The sequence below is a fragment of the Nycticebus coucang genome, chromosome 16, assembly GCF_027406575.1.
Source record: "Nycticebus coucang isolate mNycCou1 chromosome 16, mNycCou1.pri, whole genome shotgun sequence".
Classification (NCBI taxonomy): Eukaryota; Metazoa; Chordata; class Mammalia; order Primates; family Lorisidae; genus Nycticebus; species Nycticebus coucang.
Window position 1 is genome coordinate 95,075,292 of NC_069795.1, and position 22,975 is coordinate 95,098,266.

General features: G+C 37.9%; 1 protein-coding gene across 3 annotated transcripts in view; it reads left to right on the forward strand.

Moving 5' to 3' along the window:
• The first annotated feature begins 20,337 nt into the window (after window positions 1-20,337).
• Window positions 20,338-22,975, forward strand: part of PEX5L (peroxisomal biogenesis factor 5 like) — a 301,860-nt gene continuing 299,222 nt past the window's right edge. For all 3 annotated transcript variants that reach the window (XM_053565447.1, XM_053565448.1, XM_053565451.1), the window contains exon 1: window positions 20,338-20,723. In XM_053565447.1, coding sequence (XP_053421422.1) covers window positions 20,703-20,723 — 21 coding nt within the window. In that variant the 5' untranslated portion in view covers window positions 20,338-20,702. The remainder of the gene's footprint in view (window positions 20,724-22,975) is intronic.

Below are 22,975 nucleotides of genomic sequence, written 5' to 3' on the forward strand. Positions count from 1 at the left end.
GGCTAATTTCATATACTAATATGTTTTACCAATCTCTGTACACACTATACCCTGCATCCTGCCCCATACTTCAGATTCAATTTTAGTAGGTTTTTACATAAGAATTGATGAGTAGTGCATACTTTCTTTCAGATTGAAAGCTATTATTTATTCAATGCTCTGGAAAGATATTTTAATTAGATATAGAATTCTAGCCTAACAGTTATTTTCCTTCAACTATTTGAAGACATTCTTCCTTTGTCTTCTGACAACTTTGTTACTAATGAGAATCTTGCCTCTTCTTTCCAATTACCTTGCTCTTTGATTTTCTGAAATCTTACTTTCTTTTTCTTGTTAAGTAACTAGTAAGCACTATGGGTTAAACTATGCTCCCCCCAAAATATGCTGTGTTCCTAACCCCTAGCACCTCAGAATATGACTTTATTTGAAAACATGGTCTTTGCAGAAGTAATCAGGTTAAAAGGAACTCCCTGGGTAGAATCCAGTATGAGTAGGAAAACAGGAAAGTGGAAAACATGGACCAAAAAATGAACATCCGTAGGAGAAAAACAGTGTAAAGAGACAGAGAGAGAGACAGAAGATCAAGGCAGAGATCATGGTGATGCATCTACAAGCCAAAGAGCCCCAGAATCACCAGCAGACCCACCTTGTTTTAGGGTTGCTTTTCACCTGATGCTATCTGTTCAATAAGCCAAGGGCATACTGGCTAAACTCTGAATCTATGTCTGCTCACAACAATAATCTTTCAAAATACTCAGCTCTGTGCAACCTGTAATCCAGAAAATCATCATCGTCAGCTTCTTATAAACTCCTGTTTTATAAATAATGGAGTGTCAACACAGCCCCTGGATTTTAAGCAAGGAGCCCTGGGCCACAGCCTCCTGCTTTACATGAACTACAGTTAGACCCCTTACTCCATCCCAGTTTTACCTAGTTCTGGTCCCCAGTTCAGTAGGCATATAGTTTACTATTTTGAGTTTTCTCTTGCACTTTCAGACACACAGATAATGATTTAGTTTAGCTATGTCTGTAATTTTGTCATGTTAGAATTTATCATTGCCATGTATTTAGAATGGCAAGTGAAGGTTCAAACATGAAATCATAACTGCATCTTGAACAGAAGCTGTGGATTCCTTTGTGAGTCATTCCTACTTAATGCTGTTTCCAAAGCTCAATGCAGAGAACTCTGTGGGCCTCAAATGGCTTATGTGAACCATTCCAAACTATGAACAAATTGCCCTTGCACAGTTTTTGAAAAATCAGGCTAACATAGGCTCTATTTCATTTTCCCAGGTTGATAAAATATACATATTTCCACACCAAGTGTGATATAAACAGAGACAGGTAATAATTTTTCCTTAATTCTGAATGCTGATCTGGATTATTTTCCATCTGAGACAAGTTTCTTTGTCCTTACTACCTTGGCGCTAGACAAGGGAAAGACAAAGGAGAGAGATATGGACATTTACAAAATTTTTTTAACTTGCATTACTTAAGGACTCCCATCATTAGGAAGCCTCGGCTGCTCATTCCTGTTGTGCCTCACTAACAAAGATCAATTCTCCTCTTTTCCTGCAGCAGAAGTGGTAATGAAGAGAAGTCTTGAACTCTTTACTGGAAGACTAACAACATCCATTTTACTCAAAACCTTTTAATGTTGTACTATTATCTTCTCCCATGGCTCTTTCACCGCTAGAATTCTTTGCCCACTTACCAATCCAAATCTTAGCATCTTCATTTGTCTTCATCCACATGTATTACATCTGACAAGGCTGTAATATGACTGTATGGCCATGCACCTGGTATTCCTAAAGTTAAAATTGTATCTCTAATTTTGTTCTTGATGTTTTTATTATTCATTTCTGTAAGTGCGAGGCAAAGACAAAAATTATGCAAACATGCCCTGACCTACACTCTTTCCCAGAAAGAGATAAAAATAATAAATGTTAAGGTCATCAGACATTTTATTGCCCTTGTATCATCATAGAGCAATGTATTGGACAAAGTAGAACTGATTCCATGGGAATAAATAAGAGCAAAAGAGTGGGAGTCATGGGACCTTTTTTAGGAAAACTAGAAACAGCTGCTATTAACTAGCTCTGTGTGTGGATATAGTCTCTGACATCTCTGGGGCTCACTAATTTATTACAACTGCCTAATAAAAAAGTAGGATTCCCTATTTTCTAGAATCACTTCATGATGTATTTATTTATGTGCAAATAGTAGAAAGATGACTATTTCTCAGAAAGTGTATTTTGACTCCTGTCAAGCTACTTTCTTCAGGATTTTGGTACCTATGACATCACAGTCAACTATCATAAAATTAATCATGAAACCTTAATTGAACACATGGGAGATTCTTCAAGAAGAAGAGATTTCAAGAGAAAAGATTTCAAAATTGCACCTAGATGAAATGTGTATCTTTTAAAAAAATTTCTGTTCAAATAGATTCTCAGGAACTGTATTTTTTTAATCAAAAGTAGAGTCAAGATAGTCACAATTAATTTTGTTTGGGGAATAATTCATTACAACCTATATTAAGTTTAGAAACTACTGCTGAACGGGCGTGATGGCGAGTGCCTGTAGTCCCAGCTACTTGGGAGGCGGAGGCAGAAGAATTGCTTGAGCCCAGGACATGGAGGTTGCTGTGAGCTGTGATGCCACAGCACTCTACCCAGGGCGACAACTTGAGGCTCTGTCTCAAAAAAAAAAAGAAAAGAAAGAAAGAAACTGCCTCTGAAGACCCTTAGAGACTTTCAAATTGTTTTCACCTGCCTCTAAAGAGAAAGACATTTTACATAAGCACAAAGTAGAAAAAAATGATAAAGTATGGTTATTAATAAGAAGGAAGATGGCATTGATTAAAATAAAATAATAAAAGATTATCATTTGGAAATAATTTCATAATTATGTACTATGGATTTATTTAGCCTAGAATAAATTTCACAAATGCCCATGTCCTCTTAACTTAATGTTGAAATAAAGAAGATGCATATTTAAAAATAGAGAGAGCTGGGCATGAGGAGAGTAATACAGATTTTTTGCTGAGTTTAATAATAATGAAGTTTTCAGGATGAAAGATTAGCAGCCCAATCACATTATTCTCTACATAGGAGTGCATGGTTAGAAATTGTTTGTATCTGAAATTCTCTCCAATCATAGACCATTGCTATATAATAATATCTTCTGAGCAGTGGAGTTTAGAAGAGGGAAATAGCTGTGTTATTAGACATTCCATTCTATTTTTATAATGAATATATGATATATAATGAATATTCAATAAATACTGATTGACAAGGTCTTTAATGAGAATTCAGATTAAAATAAATGTTTTATTAGTAATAATCTTTTCTTGAGCACAATACAGTTGGTAGGATCATCTTGACATAATTTCACAAAAATAACAAACTGGACAAGTTTGGGCACTCAGCTCATATCACCAGTTATCATTTTCAATGTTATTATGAACTCTCCTTGGATAATAATAGAGCAGACCTTTGATACAGTGTAATCTTCTCTGACATCTCATAATTCACTTACACAGGTACAAGTGAAAACATTTTCAAGTTTTTAGAGAATGTCACCTTTGGCCAGGAAAATGACTTTGAATAGCAGGGAGAACACACTTAGATGTTCCCCTTTGCTCCATTATGCATTGCCCAGTTCTACAAACCAGTTGTGTGTACCAATAACTTAGGGATATTGAAAAAAAAATTCAAATTCCTGAACCAGATCCAAAAAGATTCTAATTAAATAGGAAATAACGATGGTGGCCTTGACTACCTCATAGCACTATGGGATAGAAGATTTGAAAGATTTCTTTTTCATTTTATAGAGTTTAAAATATTATTTATTATAATCAATAATTTATAATATAATAATTCTATACATTAAGAATTGTATAGTAAAAGATTTTTCATAATTTTTTAATTTATAGAAATATTATATGTTTGTGATATAAAATTTGGAAAATAAGGAAAGATATGAACAAGAATCTAAAATTTGCCCATCTTCTACTAAATAACAGCAATAACTTTTCTTTCTTTTTTGAAACTTTTTAACTATTTATGAAAACAGAAAGAAAACTGCAATAATCATACATGTTTAGATCATGAATTTCCACAAACAACTCACTTGTGTAGCCCATGCCAAGTTCCCAGATCAAAAAATAATGCATTATCGGCAAGTCAGAACCTTCCCAATTTCATGCCCCCTTTTGTTACAACCCTCAACCAAAGACAAATACCACCATCTTCTAATGCCTTAGATAAGTTTTGTTTGCTGTTGATTTGTGTGTATGTATAGCAAATATTATTAAATACACACACATGAGGTCATACATTTAAGTTTGCAAAGTTGTCCTAGGAAAAGTGCAGGACATTTCATTGCTGAATATCACTACAATAACCTCTGAAGCACTCTCCTTGAGAAGCTGTGCACCTAGGCCAGCGTGTAGTGATATTCAGCAATGAGGTATATAGAGCTTTTTTCTAGGATGAATTCACAAACTTCATTGTCTGGCCTCATAGGACAACAGCTCTGATGGCCATTCCAGAAAAACAGACCCAAAATTGCTTTGAAGGGTGGACTAGGCACTAGTGTTTGTGCTTAGTTTCCCAAGGGGAGTACTTCAAAGGTGACCATAGTGATATTCAGAAATAAGGTATGTAGCACCTTTTCTAGGAGGAGCTCTCAAACTTAGTTGTACAACCTCATAAATATTTAGAGAGCAACAGCATCTCGCTATGTTGCTCAGTCTGAATTTGAATACTCCTAGGTTCAAGCAGACCTCCCACCTCAGCCTTCCAAGTAGCTAGCAGCCACTGCACCCAGCTCTGTATAAAAATAGAGTGTCCAAAATATATGTGCATATTTTTCAAAGGAAGAAACTATATTAAAATTATAATACTCAATATACACCAATAACAAAAGATGAATATAAGTCATATTTGACTTCTGTAATTACAACAGGTGCTTCAAATGTCATACTACACATTGCTATCATAATCCAACTCAACTTTGAAAAGTTAATACATAGAAAACATCTCTTAAAATGTGTACATATGTTTTTGGCACCCCCCCCCCGATACTTTTGTAGAAACATCTCCTTTCTTTTAATATTAAGTTAAGAGGACATGGGCATTTGTGAAATCCTTTCATATTGTCCTATATAGTTATAGTTCATTCATTCTCAGGGCTGTGAATATACCACTAGTTTGGGGTAATTACGAATAGTTTCACTGTGAACATTCTTGTACATGTTTTGTGGCAAACCTATGTATATACGTAACTATATATATTCACATTTATGCTGGATATATACTTAGGAATGGAATTTCTTGTCACAGATTATACATAGAATATGCATACATTCAGTTTAGTAGATACTGCCAAATGTTTTTCAAAGTAGTTGAACTAATTTATACTTATCCTGGAGAAATCTAGTTGCTCTACATCTCATTAAAACTTGTATGCTCTGGGGCAGCGCCTGTGGCTCAAAGGAGTAGGGTGCCAGCCCCATATACCAGAGGCGGCAGGTTCAAACCCCACCCTGGCCAAAAACTGCAAAAAAACAACAACAACAACAAAACTTGGTATGTTCTGTCTTTTTCATTTTAACCATTTTTGTGAATAAAGTGTTGTCACAGTGTGGTTTTAATTTATATTTTCCTTTTTTTTTTTTTTTTTGGCAGTTTTTGGCCGGGGCTGGGTTTGAACCTGCCACCTCCGGTATATGGGGCCGGCACCCTACTCTTTTGAGCCACAGGCGCCGCCCTAATTTATATTTTCCTGATGACAGAGTTGAGTTTCTACTTTTTCCAGTCTTTGTATATGTGTATTTTAATGGTACACATATGATATTTTAAAATTAAGATTATATCCCACAAGTAACTCCATATACACCTAAAATTATCATGAGAATTTTCCATATTTATAAATATTATTCAGAAATATGACATTTAAGAATACTAGTCTGACTCATCTTATTAATAATAATTAATTTATGATCTAATAATCTGGATAAAAATAGGCCAGGGAAAATAATACTAAATTTTTTTTTTTTATTGTTGGGGATTCATTGAGGGTACAATAAGCCAGTTACACTGATTGCAATTGTTAGGTAAAGTCCCTCTTACAATCATGTCTTGCCCCCATAAAGTGTGACACACACTAAGGCCCCACCCCCCTCCCTCCATCCCTCTTTCTGCTTCCCCCCCATAACCTTAATTGTCATTAATTGTCCTCTAAAATTTAAATTGAACAATTAATTTTAATTTCACTAGTTTGGCTTATAGTTCTCTCTTTTTCCCTTATGTAAGTCATGGACATAAATTGATTAAGCTGTGATGATTTGATCCCTGTCTGAGAAGCAGTGAAGAGAAACCTTAGTGGTCAAGCCACATGAAGATGATGATGGTATGTGCTGTATTAGGGGGTTTGTCCAGGTCAAGTTTGGTAACTTGAATCTGAAGACATTATGATAAATTAGGGAATATTATTATTAGAATTCTAGTAAAACAGGTTGTTAATATTAGGCTCTTGATAAATATTTGCTCAACTCAAAAGTACAGGAGGCTACTCTACAAATAAAGTCTATTATGAGATATTCTGCAGTTGCAATGTTAAATATACCAGACTCTGTTCAGATGCCATGAAGATTAATTCCACTTTTAATCATTGTAGAGAAATTCAATACTGAGCATAAATTTACCCTATTAGAATAGGCATAAAAGATTATAAGGCTTTTTAAATAAAAATGCTATTATCCAGAGTTTAGGTGTAACTTAAAACTGTTCACCTAACAAAAGGCAGCCTGTTACTTACATACTCCCCACAGAACTGATTTAGAAATGCACGCTTTCATGGAAATTCTTAGTATCTGATTATTAGTAATATTCTAGTTGTGTTGGTGTGTATTGTAACGTATTCTTTATAGTTAGCCACAGCTAGTTCAATTGCAAGGAATAGCAGTTACTTGTAAACCTTCATATATTAGGGAAAAATGGCAGAGGTCCTTATAGTAGGGTGGGTTTGCTGGGGGAAAAAGTTTAAAAGAAAGAGTAGTTACTCACTGAGCATAAACCATGTTCTAGAAACGTCACAAAGTATTTCATTTGATCAGAAAAAAAGTCAATAGCTTAATTTCTGTCATTGTGTATGGTCGGCCAGGTTAAAACTGCATAAGCAGTCAAGAAACTGAGGTGAGTGAGGCTGAGAGCCTATTGAAGGGCAGCATGTCTGACCTCCGCACACATTTCAAACCTCCTTGGCTTGTGTTCCTTTTCCCTTTGTGGATGTGGATCCTGGGGTTACATCTAACAGCCTGCACTTCCTTACGTACACCTAGGCTGCTTCAGTGGTAGCCTACATTTCCCAGATAGTAAGCCCTGCGGCTTTCCCCACTTTCCCCTATTTATTTGTAGATATGTATGAGATTTTGGTGTTTATCTCATCTAGTGTGTGTGTGTGTGTGTGTGTCACAATGTAGGGAACACCCAGGTACACATACAGACTTTCCAGAGTTAATGACGTATGTTATATGTCACAACTCCCCTGGAATTCATACAAAAAAAGATAAAGGTACCAGACCGTAATCCCAAACACAAATGTTTCTGAATGTGGGGAAAGCACACATTCACAGTCTTGCTTATTACAACCTTTCCAAAACCTTCTAATACCGTAGCATATGGATTAATAGTGATAGAGAATAGAAAAGGGTACAGTCCAGTGCGTCTCAAAACAGCATTCTAGAACGTTCTGCAGCAGAAGCATCTGGAATGCTTACTTTAAAAGACCCCACGCAGACTCACAGGATCAAACTCTCTTGGGGATAAGCCAATAGATCTAGATTCCTTTTAAGTCCTTGGGTGGTTTCTATGCATGATGAAGTTTGAGCATCTCTACTAAAATGTGTAAGAATATTTATCAGAGTTAACGCCATGAAGTTTGGCTTCAGACAGAACCTGGCCTGCAGCATAATATCAGAAGTGATCATACTGGGCCTGGGCACCGCAAGGCTGTTTAAAGTCAGGCACGCAACACACACAGACAGGGAAGTGAGAGAACGCCAGAGCGAGCAGTGTCCCAGGGATCGTCAAAACGATGCTTTAAGAAGAAGGAAGTGACAATCGGGAAGACAGGGACTGAGAACTGACCATTAAATTCAAGGATGTAAAAATCATTACAACTTTGACAAAAGCAGTTTTAGTGACTCAGGGTGGACTAAAGCCTGAATGGATTAGATTCTGGAAACATTAGTACACGGAAAGTAAAAACAGCAGCAGTTGTCAAATTTCTCAGGGAGTTTAGCTCTGAAGGATCGGAGAAAAGAACTGCTGGATGGAGAATGAGACGTCGTGGAAGTGTGTTGTTTTAAGGCAGGATATATTGTGCATTTCTTAGGCTCATGGAAATGAGTCAGGAGAGAGGCAATAAATTACAATGCAAGACAGAGATGGGAAGAGAGCAGGCATGAAGGTCTTGAGATGAGAGAGGATGGAATCCAATTCACAAGAGGAAGAGTTAGCCTCCGGAGAAGCAGCTTTGTCTTTTAAAACAGGAGGAAAGGTAGATGGGCACAGATACAAGGAGGATGTGGAAATTAGTCTTGTTTTTCCCCCTTTACCCAACACAATTTTTAAAAAATAGCAATCAGCTGAGAATGAGGAGAGAGAAGTTAGGGGTTCAGGATCAGTGGAGTGAGACGGTGGGTTAAATAAGGAATGCGGCAGGATTTGCTGGGTAGCACCAAGAACTACTTGAGCTTTGTGGTTCCGAAGGTACGATGTGGCCAGCAATGTCTTGCAGATATGAAAATCGTAAAAGGTTGAATTTAACCAGAAGTGGGTTTTTGCCACATGATTGCAACAGAAGGAAAGTTGAAAATTTAATCCTTACCATAATTATAGTCACAACAGTCACAACTTACCCATTATCTGAGATGTGCAAGACGTCACGCTCAGTGTTTCACAGAATTTGTGTACAGTCTTTGCAACAGACCATAAGAGTAAGTGTTATCTCCATTTTACAGATGCAGAAGCTAAGGCCCAGTGAGATTCAGAAATTTTTGAAAACCACATATGTTCAGTGTTTATAAGAGCTGGGATTCAATGATATTTTGCATATCTTAAAACAGTAATAACCACTGCGGTATTATTAATTCTAATTTCCCAACTGTGGCTCATGAGAAATGAAACAGAGAAAATGAAAACATGACGGCTGGAGTCTGCCTTGAAAATCACCCTCGACCCACACCCGGAACAAGCTTGATGTTCTAATCCAAATGCTTGTTCTGTTTGCAAGAACTTTTGAGAGAATGGAAGGAGACTGGGTGAGTAACCAGATTCTTTGTACCGGAGCCAAAGCCCAGGCATTTGATACTTTGAAACTGTCGGAAACATGTTTTAATCTCAAAGTTACTGCAGTTCTTTCAGTTACTCACGGTGGGGGCGTGATTACACCTTAAGGGCTCAGAACTCTCTTGTTTGATGGGGCTTTGGCAAGCAGCCGCAACAGCAAGGTGCTGATCTCAAAGGGACAAAACAAGGAGTTAAATAAATAAAGGACCATAATAAAGGAAAAGCATCCTCAGGTACTGCTTCTGGGAGCCAAGAACCGTCCAAGTTTAGGAGCCCTGCTAAGAATGTAGTCAAAGTCATCCCTGAAAGAGCGTACCTTCTACTACAGTGTTAGCCGAGGGAGCCGGGAACACAGCCAGTCGGAAATAGCAACATCTGACCTCCAGATGCGTTTTCCTTCTACATCGTAAACCCCATTCTGTTAGCCTAAACCTTTGTTTGATTAAAACCCACAGCCAGCTCTTACGGGTCTGGGGAATTTAGGAAGAGACTGACCCCCACACACGAAACAAAGTGTTGTATGAATTGCTATGAAAGCCTCAAGAAATGGCTATGAGAAAGCGAGAAATCCAAAGAGGTCCCCAGATGAAGCGGGGACCTGTAAGTATTCCCTGAGGAGCCTCAGAAAGAGGAAGAAGGTAACAAACAGGACTTCAACAGAGTTAATGAACGTTCACCACTGTTAATATGGGGATTTGGGGCCTGTTAAACTATAGGACTGTTTTTGTCTCTCTGCCACATGGTGTTAACAGTACTTGTAAAGGTTGGTGTTCACTCCCTACAGAAAATATAAATACAAGGTATCCAGTGTGATGTTAAATGCCTTTGTGAGTGTCCCCGGAGTTGCTGGGTCTTGCCCTCTGGCTTTCATGGTATTCAAAAGACAGAAAGTTATGTGAGTGGTTAAGATGCAAAAGAGAGGAGCCTGCTAAATAGTTCCTCATAGACTCTGCCTTCAGAGTCCGTGTCACACGCTGTAAAAGTTTTAACCATGTTAATTTGCTGCAAAAAACACACTGTTCCATACTTCCTTCCAGAAAGGTTGTACTAGTTTGCAGTCCCACCAGCAGTGTAAAAGTGTTCCCTTCTCTCCACATCCACGCCAGCATCTGCAGTTTTGAGATTTTGTGATGTGGGCCATTCTTACTGGGGTTAGATGATATCTCAGGGTTGTTTTGATTTGCATTTCTCTAATATGTAGAGATGATGAACATTTTTTCATGTGTTTGTTAGCCGTTCGTCTGTCATCTTTAGAGAAGGTTCTATTCATGTCTCTTGCCCATTGATATATGGGATTGTTGGCTTTTTTCATGTGGATTAATTTGAGTTCTCTATAGATCCTAGTTATCAAGCTTTTGTCTGATTGAAAATATGCAAATATCCTTTCCCATTGTGTAGGTTGTCTCTTTGCTTTGGTTATTGTCTCCTTAGCTCATAGCACTCAAGCTAGACCTCCCATTTTGATCCTGCAATCCCGTTAACTGGGCATCTACCCAGAAGGAAAGAAATCCTTTTATCATAAGGACACTTGTACTAGACTGTTTATTGCAGCTCAATTTACAATCACCAAAATGTGGAAACAACCTAAATGCCCACCAACCCAGGAATGGATTAACAAGCTGTGGTATATGTATACCATGGAATACTATTCAGCCATTAAAAAAAATGGAGACTTTACATCCTTCGTATTAACCTGGATGGAAGTGGAAGACATTATTCTTAGTAAAGCATCACAAGAATGGAGAAGCATGAATCCTATGTACTCAATTTTGATATGAGGACAATTAATGACAATTATGGTTATGGGGGAGGAAAAGCAGAAAGAGGGACGGAAGGAGGGGGGTGGGGCCTTGGTGTGTGTCACACTTTATGGGGGCAAGACATGATTGCAAGAGGGACTTTACCTAACAATTGCAATCAGTGTAACCTGGCTTATTGTACCCTCAATGAATCCCCAACAATAAAAAAAAAAAAAAAAAAAAATTCATTGAAAAAAAAAAACACACTGTTCCAAAACCCCTTATACAAACACGGCTCAAATTCTTCCCTCCTCACTCAAGCCAGTGAAACAAAGTTCAGAGGCCCTCATTTATGTCTCTTCCTTCTTTTGTTTCATTGGCAAAACTTCATGGCAAACCTCATTTTATAAAATTTGAAAAATAAAATTCAACATAAACCCATAGCCACAGAGTAGACAACACTAACATCTCAGAGTATTTAATTCCAGAACAGAAATTAAACACACGCACACATGCACACATACATAGAACATCTTTTACCTTTATTATGCGCTTATTAAAAAGTATTGGATAGTAAATTTTCAGTTAACAGTCACTTATACCTCACTATTCTAATTTAAAAAAAATGTTCTCAGCCTATCAAAACCCTCTAAATAATTTCCACAAATATCATTAAAGCACTCTTAAACACAAATGTAACAGGCCCCAAGAAATTTTACATAATGAAACATAAAACACTAATTGCTTAATTATTAAGCTCTTAATGAACTCATTAGCAGGCATGTTTTCATGCAGCACTCATGGAGACTGTACATTAGCAAACACAAATTGCATTTTCTTGCACCAGAAGAAATGTGTGCTGTCATGCAAATAATAAAATAATGAATCAGATAATATAAATAACATCAGAATTGGACTTGGACTGGTAGATCTTTTGACCATGTCACCCTTGAATGTCTAGCTGCTCAGGGAAGGGTGGGGAAAACCATATGGTGACCCACAGTAAATGGGTGCGTTAAGTCTGCCATGCTGCCTACAGCTCCCTGCCAGGACTCTTCTAGATTTCCCCAGCTAGTGTTTGCCATTCCTCGTAGAGTTGTTTATTTTTTTAATTTAGGTAATGAATTTGGATAGTGAATTGGTAAGTCCATTTTTGGCAATTTTCTTCACAAGTACTTAGAGTGAATATCCACTACGGGCAGAGTCACAGAGCAAAAGATTCTAGATATATGCATATGCACGGATGTATACACACACAGATACTGCTGTGCATATTATAATACAGACCACTTTTTTCATTAGAATTATCTAAAATGTATTCCATGCCATTAGTTTCCAAATCATTTCATCAGACCCAAATGAATAAATTTATATTTTCCTGTTGTTGGTCACTTAAATTATTTCTAATTTCCATTATTAAAAACAATACTTTATATTATATATAAATCTTACTATAAGTTTGGGATTATTTTAAAATTCTTGAAAGTGGAAATGCTATAAGTCAATGGGATTAAATATTTTTGAAGCTTGATCCATATTGCCAAACCATCCTCCAGAAAAGTTATGCTAATGTAATACTACCCCCCCACCCCCTGAAATGCAGGAAAGAGGCTATCTCAAAACCCCTCTCCAATACTGAGCATTAAAAAAAACAAAACCTTGGAACTTGATAAGTGACAATGGTGCTCCCATGTTTAGGTAATCATTTCTTTCATTACTATTTTTCCTAACTATTGATCATTTACATTTATTAAACATTTATATTTCTTTATTAATAAATCTGTTCATGTTTTTCCCATGTTCTTATTGGATTACTTATCTTTTAAAACTTTACTTATAAAAGATATCTGCAGTATAATATAATCTTAGCATAATTGCCTATTGATTGTCATTTATGTTGTGAATATTTTTTTCTTCTCAAGGTCTAAGAAAGTCCAAATCTTAAGCCATTACATATCCCATTTACTAAACTGAATAAACCTTTTTAGGAGTACTTGTTTGTACAAAATGGGCCTCACTCATTTGTTATAGCAGAGAATCTATCAAATTTCCACTGATCCAACTCCACTGCAAAAGCTTTTCTTGACATTGGGTAAGAGAACCACATCTTCAACATTGGTCTAGGCCTCACCGGTTTTCAGAAAGTCCCAATAGTCTGGTCAGGTGGTTCTTACACTCCTTTTCCTGAGGCACTTAAGCCCTGGAATTCCAGCTCTTTTGAGCTGGATAATGAGGATTGCCCAGAACTGAGGCCTGGATCAAATTAGTCCCTTAAGTTGTCCAGACGGCAAATTCTTCATCTGTAAAATAAAATGATGTACATTATCCTTTTTGTCATTGTTAATACCTCATGTCCCTGGAAATTACTTTTTACTAGATGTCTTAAAAGGCTTCTTTGGTTTTGAATGCTAAAATTCTTATTTGGTCAAAATGAATAAAACCCACCATTTCTTTTCTTGATTAACACGTTTCCTGTGTACTTACTATTTGAAAATAGGCTGCATCAATTTGGAAAACTAAGGAGATATTATTATTACTGGAAAAATGGAAATCTGTTCATTCAACAAACATTTAAGAAGCATTCATAGTGTGCCAGGCACTGTGCTCCATACGGAGGAAACAGTGCTGTGTAAGAACAATCTGTCCTTGCTGGGACCTCACAGCATGATGGAGGAGGCAGACCTGTAAATACGCAATTACACTCATGAGGTAACGCAGATGAGCAGCACCTTAAACCACTAGGCAGCACGAACAAAGACAGCCGTAAAGGAAAACTTCACAGTGGATCCGACACTGGAATGTAAGCCTGAAGCAAACATGTAGACTTTCCGAGCACATGAAAAGAGGAGAAGGAGGAGAGAGGGATGCAAGAGGAGGGAACGTGAAACAGGACGGTGTGGAGGTGTGACCTGGTGTGGAACCTTCAGGAGACTGTGATCAGCTAAATAAATCTGGATTATACTCGGGGGCTTGTGGGGAAAGGATGTTGGAAAGAAGAATAGGGAAGACCTTTCATTGTCCTGAAAAGAAATGTGGCTTTTGTTCTTTGATTAATAGGAAAAGAGTTGATTTAGTTTAAATATGTATTTTTAAAGATATATATTTTAAAGGAATTCACATTTATTTTTGAATGTTGAGCCTCACGACATTATAGAAAATAGAATGAAGGAAGAGAGGAGGCTGAAAAATGTAGGAGGTTTTTACAAATAGTTCAGGAGTCTAAACTAAGGCACTATGAACTTATAATGACATATAATTTTCTAGTGATGTACTCTTTGTGGAACTTAAAAATATTAGACTCTACCATCCAGCTGAAAAATGATATAGGTTATTAAAAAAAATTATTTTGTTTTTTTAAGTTATAATTTTACAAGCATTCACCCATTATGCATTACATATCACATCAAAACCTTATTTCTTTTTTCAGAAATAGCCATAAGATTTTATTTTCCTTCACACAGCGGTCTGTTATAACAGTAGTTAAATCTGAATAGGATAATCCAAGAAAAGAGAATTATCTAACCAGGATTAGAAACCATAATTCCCAGTTCCTTGTAAGATTATATCACTTCTATCATTGTGTTAATGGTGTTTATCTCTCCCTGTAGCATGAACTCTTTCAAACATCTAATCCTTTCTTTTTGTAAGTAGCAAACCAAGGTCATTCTCACTGATATAAGGCAGAACATTTCTAAAATGTCTTTCTACAATTCTTTAGGAGAATAGCTACCTTTTCCTAAGTCTAATTTAGGGTTAGACATTGTGTTTTCTCCCTCAGGGTACTAATTCATTAAAAATATTTTTCAGTGGGCAGCACCTGTGGCTCAAAGGAGTAGAAGCACCGGCCCCATATACTGGAGGTGGTGGGTTCAAACCTGGCCCCGGCCAAAAACTGCAAAAAAAAAAAAAAAAGACAAAAAAATATTTTTCAGATATCAACATGTTGTGGCATGAAGTGAATTTTGTCATCACCAGTATACTTTGAATTAATTATGCCCTCAAATTTCTTTATTCAACCATAAATGGAATTATTTATTTCACATCAGAAAACCATTTTAGGAATTAAGCACTTGACTATTGGTTTTCACATCCTTCATTTAAAAAACCAGGTCAGTGCACAAAAGCTAAAAGCTTTCTCTCAGCCTTAATATTGTGTGACTCTGTAAAATCAACAGTTTTATCAATATTTTATTTAACAGAATTATATCTGAAATTCATCTTTAGAGTTACTTATTTTAGAATTATTTGATTTTCAAAGTTTTCATACCATTCCAAATATTTCCAAAATATTCTATTTTATACCATTGCTACTGAGCATTTTCTACATATATGATGTTGTTTAAACAAACAACAACAACAACAAAACAATGAATAAAACAACATTTTTGTCTCCACATTTGCCTATATCTAATAGGAAGATAAAAAGCACAGAAATAATTTAAAAAAAGAAAAACTATGAATTCTAAAAAAAAACTATGAGAGAATTTCATATCTTAAAAGAGTTCCTAGCAAAGGAGAGTTATTCAATTAGACAATCAGGAAAGGCTTCAGGACAGAAATGGAATCTGAGACCAAATTTGGAAAATGAATGAGCTTTCATTCCAATGAAATGGGAACAGAGAATATTCCAAGGAGAGGAAAGAACGTAAGAACAACTTAGGCTGGCTTTGGGGAATAATATAAAGAATAGTGACTGCAGAAGTTAGACAGTTTGTAGAACACTGCTAGTATTCTTAAGTATTCTTTTGGTTGCAAAGGACAGAAAATGCAACTCAACCGGAAAAGAGAAACATACTAGCTAAAATAACTAAAAGGTAATGTTAGGCTGGCTTTAAGTGTGGTTTATTTAATGGCTCAAATTTTCTACCCTGGAGCCTTCCCAGATTCTTCCTGCCCTTTTAAGGATTGGAGTGCTGGGTGTTGGCAGCTTCAGGCTTACATCATTGGAACACCCAGTCCAAAGGAAAAATCTGTCCACCCCCAAACAGTCCTGCAGCTGAGTACATGTGCCCTGCGTAGCTGATGTGGGTCATATGCCCATCTCCAGCTGTGACCAACAGAGATACAATGCACTGGTTAGCCAGGCCTGGGTTGGGGTTCCACCCCCCAAAGCCTGATGTTTCCTACCACACAAGGGTGTGGAAGAGGTGGCCCTCAAAACAAAGAGGACTTGAAAAAGAGACACCCAGCCATTAGTTGAGGATGTGACTCTGGGTGACAAACTATATTCTGTAACCACGAATAAAAAGCTAAAGTTTTTGGATGTTAGTAGGTAATGGGAAGCCACTAAGGTTTTTGGAACTGGGCAGCAGTATGATTAATGCTGACCTTTATGAAATTAGTCTGGCTGGAATGTACAAGGTAGGGTGGAGTGGGAGATGAAAAGATGCTAAACCTAACTTGAAGACTGGTGAGAGGTTTACTGTCTGTGCCAGATTGGCAGTGGGAAGAGGAGTCAAAAGCAAGAGACTTTTTTTTTTTGCAAATGTTTTCTAAGTAGGTCAGCAGTTCTCAACCTGTGTGTTGCGACCCCCTTTTAACAATTAAAATACATTGCAGCATTAGGAAGGTTGAGAACCACTGAACTAGGTCTAAGAAACTGTAGAAAGTATATTTAATATTAAAAGCAATATTAGATTGCTGAAAGAATAGTGTCATAAAGAATAAGCAAATGTAAAATATTTTAGTGTAATTTCTTAAATTGGTTTAGTAAGAGGCACAACTCTGAAGCATCCAGCTGGTCTGTTCATTGGAAGGACATTGCTGCCATCTCCCAGTCACCACAGCCCACAGACTTTTCTTCCTTTGTATGTACTCCGCAGCAGCCTGGAGTCTGCTGTGTGAGCTTCACAAAATTTTTTTCTTGTCTAATGCCCTACACACCAGCTAGGCCCATTCAATGTATCAAAAAGACAAAAAGAAAGTGCCCAAACTTTAAGAAAATGTTCCTCCCTCTGGTTGAACCGTGAAAACCAATTAGTCATTTTAATTTGGGTCTATAGTTATTCTGACTTTTGTTCTCTCCTACACCATCTTTCAGCAGCAGGGTTTGAATTGTACAAATTTTGAAAGAATGCTTGAATCACCAAAAAGACTATTAGGCCTGATTTTTTTTTTTTTTAGCTCACAAGAACACTAACCTCATCCTTATTACTCAGCTTTTTCAAAGATTTGACAAATCTTAAATTTTCTTAACCCATTTTGATATGCAGGATTCACTTACTAATAAGCAAAATTTAATTGTGTCAACGCAAAATAGATTCTACTTCTACCTTTCAACTCTTGAATTGTATTACAATGATTAAAACTGCAGTGGTGTTAGCACATGTTTTTGCTGTTAAGAAAGCTGAGTGTATGATTTTATGTGGAGTCCACTGGCCAGTCAAAATGCAGAGAGATTATTTTATAAATGGAGAAGGATATGCATTGTGCTTTTCTCTTGGTACTGATGTTGTTCATGAGCCAAAACTGCAAACGGTTAGAGCTAGCTCTGCTACACATTTACATGAAAAAACAAAACTTGTAGGCCAAAATGCTCAAATTTTATGGTGCATACAAAATACCTGGAGATCTTGTTGAAATGCAGATTCTAATTCCTTAGGTTGGGAATGGAGTCCAAGAAACTGCATTTTTAAAAAGCTCCCAGTAGAGGGTGATGCTGCTGGTACACAAGCATTTTGAGTCACCAGGGTCTCTGTATTTAATTAAAAAATGAGAAATACTTTCTGAACCTAGGTTATTAAGATAGGCATTATTTCTGAAGAAAATAAAGATAATACATACTTTATTCCTGTTCTAGAAAATATTCTAGTAGTGTAAAACTTAAGCTTAACCAATCAGAAATCACCAACTAACCTCTAACTACAGATTTTCCATTAGTGTTATCTAAATAAGACCAATACTCCAACTTAACCAGTGAAAAAATTTGTTTGCTTTGCTCTCACATTCACCCTATAAAAGCTTTCCCTTCAACCAGTGCACCCAATCGCTGCGGTTTCTGCTGTCCACTTCATGAGCAGCTGTATGCTCTAAAAACTCTTTAAAATTTTAGCATGCCTCAATTTATCTTTTAACAAGACAAATTAATGTGGACAGGAATGCTTCATGAAGGTCATCTTTCATTTCCTGAGATTTTGAGAGTTTCTTGAATTTGAAAGGAAGATATATTGAGTTCTAGCTTTAAGTCTGTGTGGTTGCTGTGCTGGTCTAAAAGCTTTTAGGGTTGTTGGCTCTTTGCATTTGCTATTGGATAATAAAAAGCATATAATGGATTGGAAAACTTTGGCCCCATTGGTACTTCACAGAGTTCCAGCACTTTCAAATCAAAACATTGGCATTTTCCCAAGGTTTTTATATCAAAATGATAGTATTTTATAACAAATAATCCCATTTTGAAATTTGTCACCCTTGACATCTCAGGAAATCAGCCCTCATCGTTTCTGGACTGGAAAAAAGTCTGTTTCCAACTCATAAATGGTGGCTTGTAATTTACAACTTTGGTCGCCTGAATTCCTCAGCAGCTCTGTGCCCCACCCTGGGCAGGTATCTGCCTAACTTCAAAGGTGAGGAAGTAGAGCATTGACACCCTTTGCCCCAAAGAGTAAGGTAGTGAGATAGCCCTAGCACCTCTCCCCGTGACTCCTATTCCTGTGATCTGCCCCATCAAGCATAGTAAGAAAAGAACTATTTACAGTGCTTATGAACATATCTTAATTTTCAGGATAAAACAATGAGTCTATTATGCAGAGGTTAGACATGAAAAAAATTGAAGTTTAAAGTAGTAAAAGGAAATTGTCCAAGGTTAATTACTGGTGGAATCTAATAGGAAACCACGTCCTTACATATACATTTTCATCCTTTTTTGGTTATCTGGTTGATTGGTTGGTTGGTTATTTTAGGACCTCAGATGCATTGCGTTGGATTAATGTCTTTGGTTCATTTCACATGCTCTTCATTGGCCCACACATGGTTCTGGTTTAGTTACATAGTAATTTTTTTTTTTTTTTTTGCAGTTTTTGGCCGGGCCGGGGTTTGAACCCGCCACGTCAGGCATGTGGGGTGGGCGCCCTACCCCTTTGAGCCACAGGCGCCGCCCTTTACATAGTAATTTTAATAGGGAAATAAACATCCCTGGATCACCACCCAACACTGAAGTTAAGTGACTGACAATTAAACTTCACATTTGATAAAATGCTTCCCTACCTTTCCGTGCTTCCCCTCACCCGGTGTCATATTCAATGTTCCACTGCTTTCCTTTTCATATAACTGTATGCATATACACATACTGGAATCCGTATTTATATTCCTAGGGAGTTTATAGTCTTATTTTTTAAAGTTTTCATGAAAAGCATATATGCTATATTTGGGGGGATTATATCATGCTGTACATAACTTGGTGAGCATGTTGCATACTTGGAGATCTTTTTACCAACAAAACTAAGCGATTACAGTATACATACACACATACACCGGCACACAGTGTATGCATGTGTACATACACATTGAACGCATAGAAGACATCAAACTAGTTTCTTCAACTTGAGACATTTAAATGCACTCTACTATGTATAATGTAACAAAGATCCGTTCATTCAGCAAATATTTATTGGGTGCCTACCATGTGCCAGGAAGTACTCAATGCTGGGCTGTGCCAGAATCCATCCGTAAAAAAGAGGATACGACCCTCCCCCTTCCCCTAAAAATATCCCTGATCTCACGAAAATGAACATTATACAGAGGGGAGAGACAGACAATAAGTAAAATCAACATGGAAAATATATATAGTATGACAGATGATGTTGGCTAGGGAGAAAAACAAAGCGTTGAAAGACCTTAGGCACTGGGGTTTGCACTTTTAAGTAGAACGCTAAGCGTTGAACTGCGGGTGAGGCGGGACGGGAACAGTCCTCATTCAGCGGGTGGTACGAAGGTAACTTGGAAGAGGTGAATCAGAACCGAAGGAAACTCTTCGGCAGTCCCCACGCTGAGCCTATTGTCTGGAGGATAACGGGCTGGGTCAGTCTGCGCTGCCCGCCGAGAGCCCAGGCGTTTTCTTCCGCTTCCCTCCCCGGCCCGCCCCCACCGCACCTGCACGCCCAGCTCCCCCCGCCCGGCGCGCCCCTCCACCCCCGAGTCTGCGCCGGAGCCGCCCTCGGCCCCTCCCGGTCTCGCCGGGAGCGCGCGCGCGCGCCCCGCCCCGCGGCCTCGGCAGGGACGCGGCCGGGAGGGCGGCGCGCGCCCTCTCGGCGGCTGCGGCGGCGGTCAGAGCGCTCACGTCAGGCTGCGGGGAGGAGGGTGAGAGCGACCTGCGGCGGCCTGGCAGGAAGCGAGAAAGAGTTCAGTGAAGAGGGAGTGAGTTGTAGAGAGCAGGACCCGCGCCCTCAGGAGAGCGCGGCCGACCCGGCGCTCGCGCCCCCCGCGCCGCTATCAGCACCGAGCAGAGAACAGTTCCCGCAGCCCGCGGCGCTGCTGGGGCGCCGGGAGCTGCAGGGGCTCGGGCACCCTCGCCCGCCGGCCGCACGCTGCTCTCCTCTCCCTGGGCGAACGAGCAAACGCTGGGCAAAGCATCCGGCGGCCTCCGGGAGCCCTGAGAAGCCGAAGCAGAATGTACCAGGGACACATGCAGGTAAGACATTTCTGTGGAGCTGGAAAGAAGTCTTGGGGCACTAATTTAAGAGCAAGGCTGTTCACCAAGTTACTGCGGCCAGGTGCTGCCTTCATAGGACTCAACAAGTGAAGTGGTGCGACATGACCATGACATTTCTGTCGGGTGCTGTCGGCAAAAAGGGACGGGTTTCCATGGGTGGGAGAAGGGGAGAAAAGACCTCCGAACTTTGATGGAGGAAGTTTGTTTTCTGTGCATTCCCTGAGCCTGTTCCTTTAAACAGGATCAAGGAATCTGAACCGAGGAAACCATGAGCTGACCGTGTTTCCGTTGTAACTCTGTTGATGCATCTCCGCACGTATGTCAACTGAAGGGCAAACAGTAATAGGAAAGAGAAGCTTTTTCGTTACCCATCTGTAAAGGTTTCTTAGTTCAGACACTTGGCCACTTTCCTATTTGTTAAAGTATTATTTTTTTAAAATGGTTTATGCTGTATTTTTTCCCTTCCACATGATGGGACATTGTCACCTATCCCAGTAGTCACAGGATGACTTGGGAGGATGAATTTCAAACACACGTCCCGGAGGCTGTAATGTTTTTCAGACGAACTGTGTCTTTGGTAACTAGTTATTAATGTTCATCTGAACTGAGCCACGGCTTCTTTCCAACGCATTCTACTCCTAGGCAAGATTACTTTAACCTTGACTCCAGTTCTCATTCATATGGTCGTTTCTTCCTTATAAAGTCAGATATATGCTTTGGGAGAAAAATGAAATACTAACTCAGCTTCCTAAAGTATGAAGTGAGATCTTTTTCTCATCCCTAAATGCTTTAGTCACCAGATTTGATGTTCAGGCTTCCTTTCCGTTCCAAAGATAGTTAAACACAGTCATTATACGTGATGATTTTATCTTAGTGTGCAACGTGTGAATACTGATGTCTTCTAGAGCATTTAGAGATAGATAACTACATGGTTGCATTCATGACTTAGTATTACCTGATATTAAATTTCCAGGTCTTGGGGAGATTCTTTTGAACTATAATTTACCTCTATGGAAAACACAGTATCATAGTCCTAGTTTTATAAGAATTCTGTATATGCACTATCAGAATTCCGAAAGCATTTCCTGTATTACTGACATCATCCTATTTTGAAAATTATTAATGAAATTATATCACATTTGCTATACAACGATTAGTGGCTTTAGTATATTTTTAAATATATGATGAATATGAATCTGCATTCTTATTATAAAACCTACACTACCCGGAAAGTTGGAGGTGGGGGGGAAGAAGTACTCAAACAATGACCATGAAAAAATTAACAAGAAATTATTACTATAATTTTATGCTTCATCTCTTCCTAAGAATGGAGCTTAAAATTCAGATTGTTTATTATCCCTAAACAGTGTCTTCATAAGGGTAAAAAAGGAAAATTTTAATAAATAGAACAATTCCTCTGAGAATCGATAATTCATACAAAATTCACAATCAACTACTTAAGAGCAATTTACAGAAACTTTCAGGATTTTGTTTGTTTGTTTAAAAATATTTTACTGTGAACGAAGAATTGAAGCAATAATCTGGTAAATCCAGGCACCCCAAAACAATTTTAACTCAACTTTCTGAGTATTCCAAAACAGTCAGTATGTTACAGAAACTTAAATTGCCTAGAACAGTGTTTGAAGATTTAATTTCACTTTGAAAGAAGAGACAAAATATAAAACTCTACCTATCCTCCCAGCTTAATGATTTTTGCTCTTGCGCTGCTGTAACAGCAAATACGAAGGCTTGCAGTAACACTCACAAATTGTTTCTGCCAAGCTTAACTTGAAAACATTGCTAAATAAAGACTGTAATCAATATGCTTGCCAGAATTTCAGAAGGCGATACTTTTGTCCTACTTACTATGATTATTAATGTTAAACATAAAACTTTATATTTAATAGCTATTCAATAGTATCATCACCTGAATGGGAATCCCCCCTCGCCAAAAATAACACCTATTACAACCTGATTTTTTTTTTTGCCTACATTTTTTAACTCCAGTCTCTTCACCCAAATCTATTTAGCATACAGATGAAATTTGTATTGTGTTGATATATTTAAATTAAAGAACTTTTTTTATTAGAGATGTAATAGTATCATTTTCCTATTTGTACCCAACTTTAATCACAGGTGAGAAGAAACATCATCGAAACACTCCAAAATGTTTGTAATTAAAACTCAGTATACATATTTAGCAAAGTGGACCAAAGAGGAGCAAATTTGCT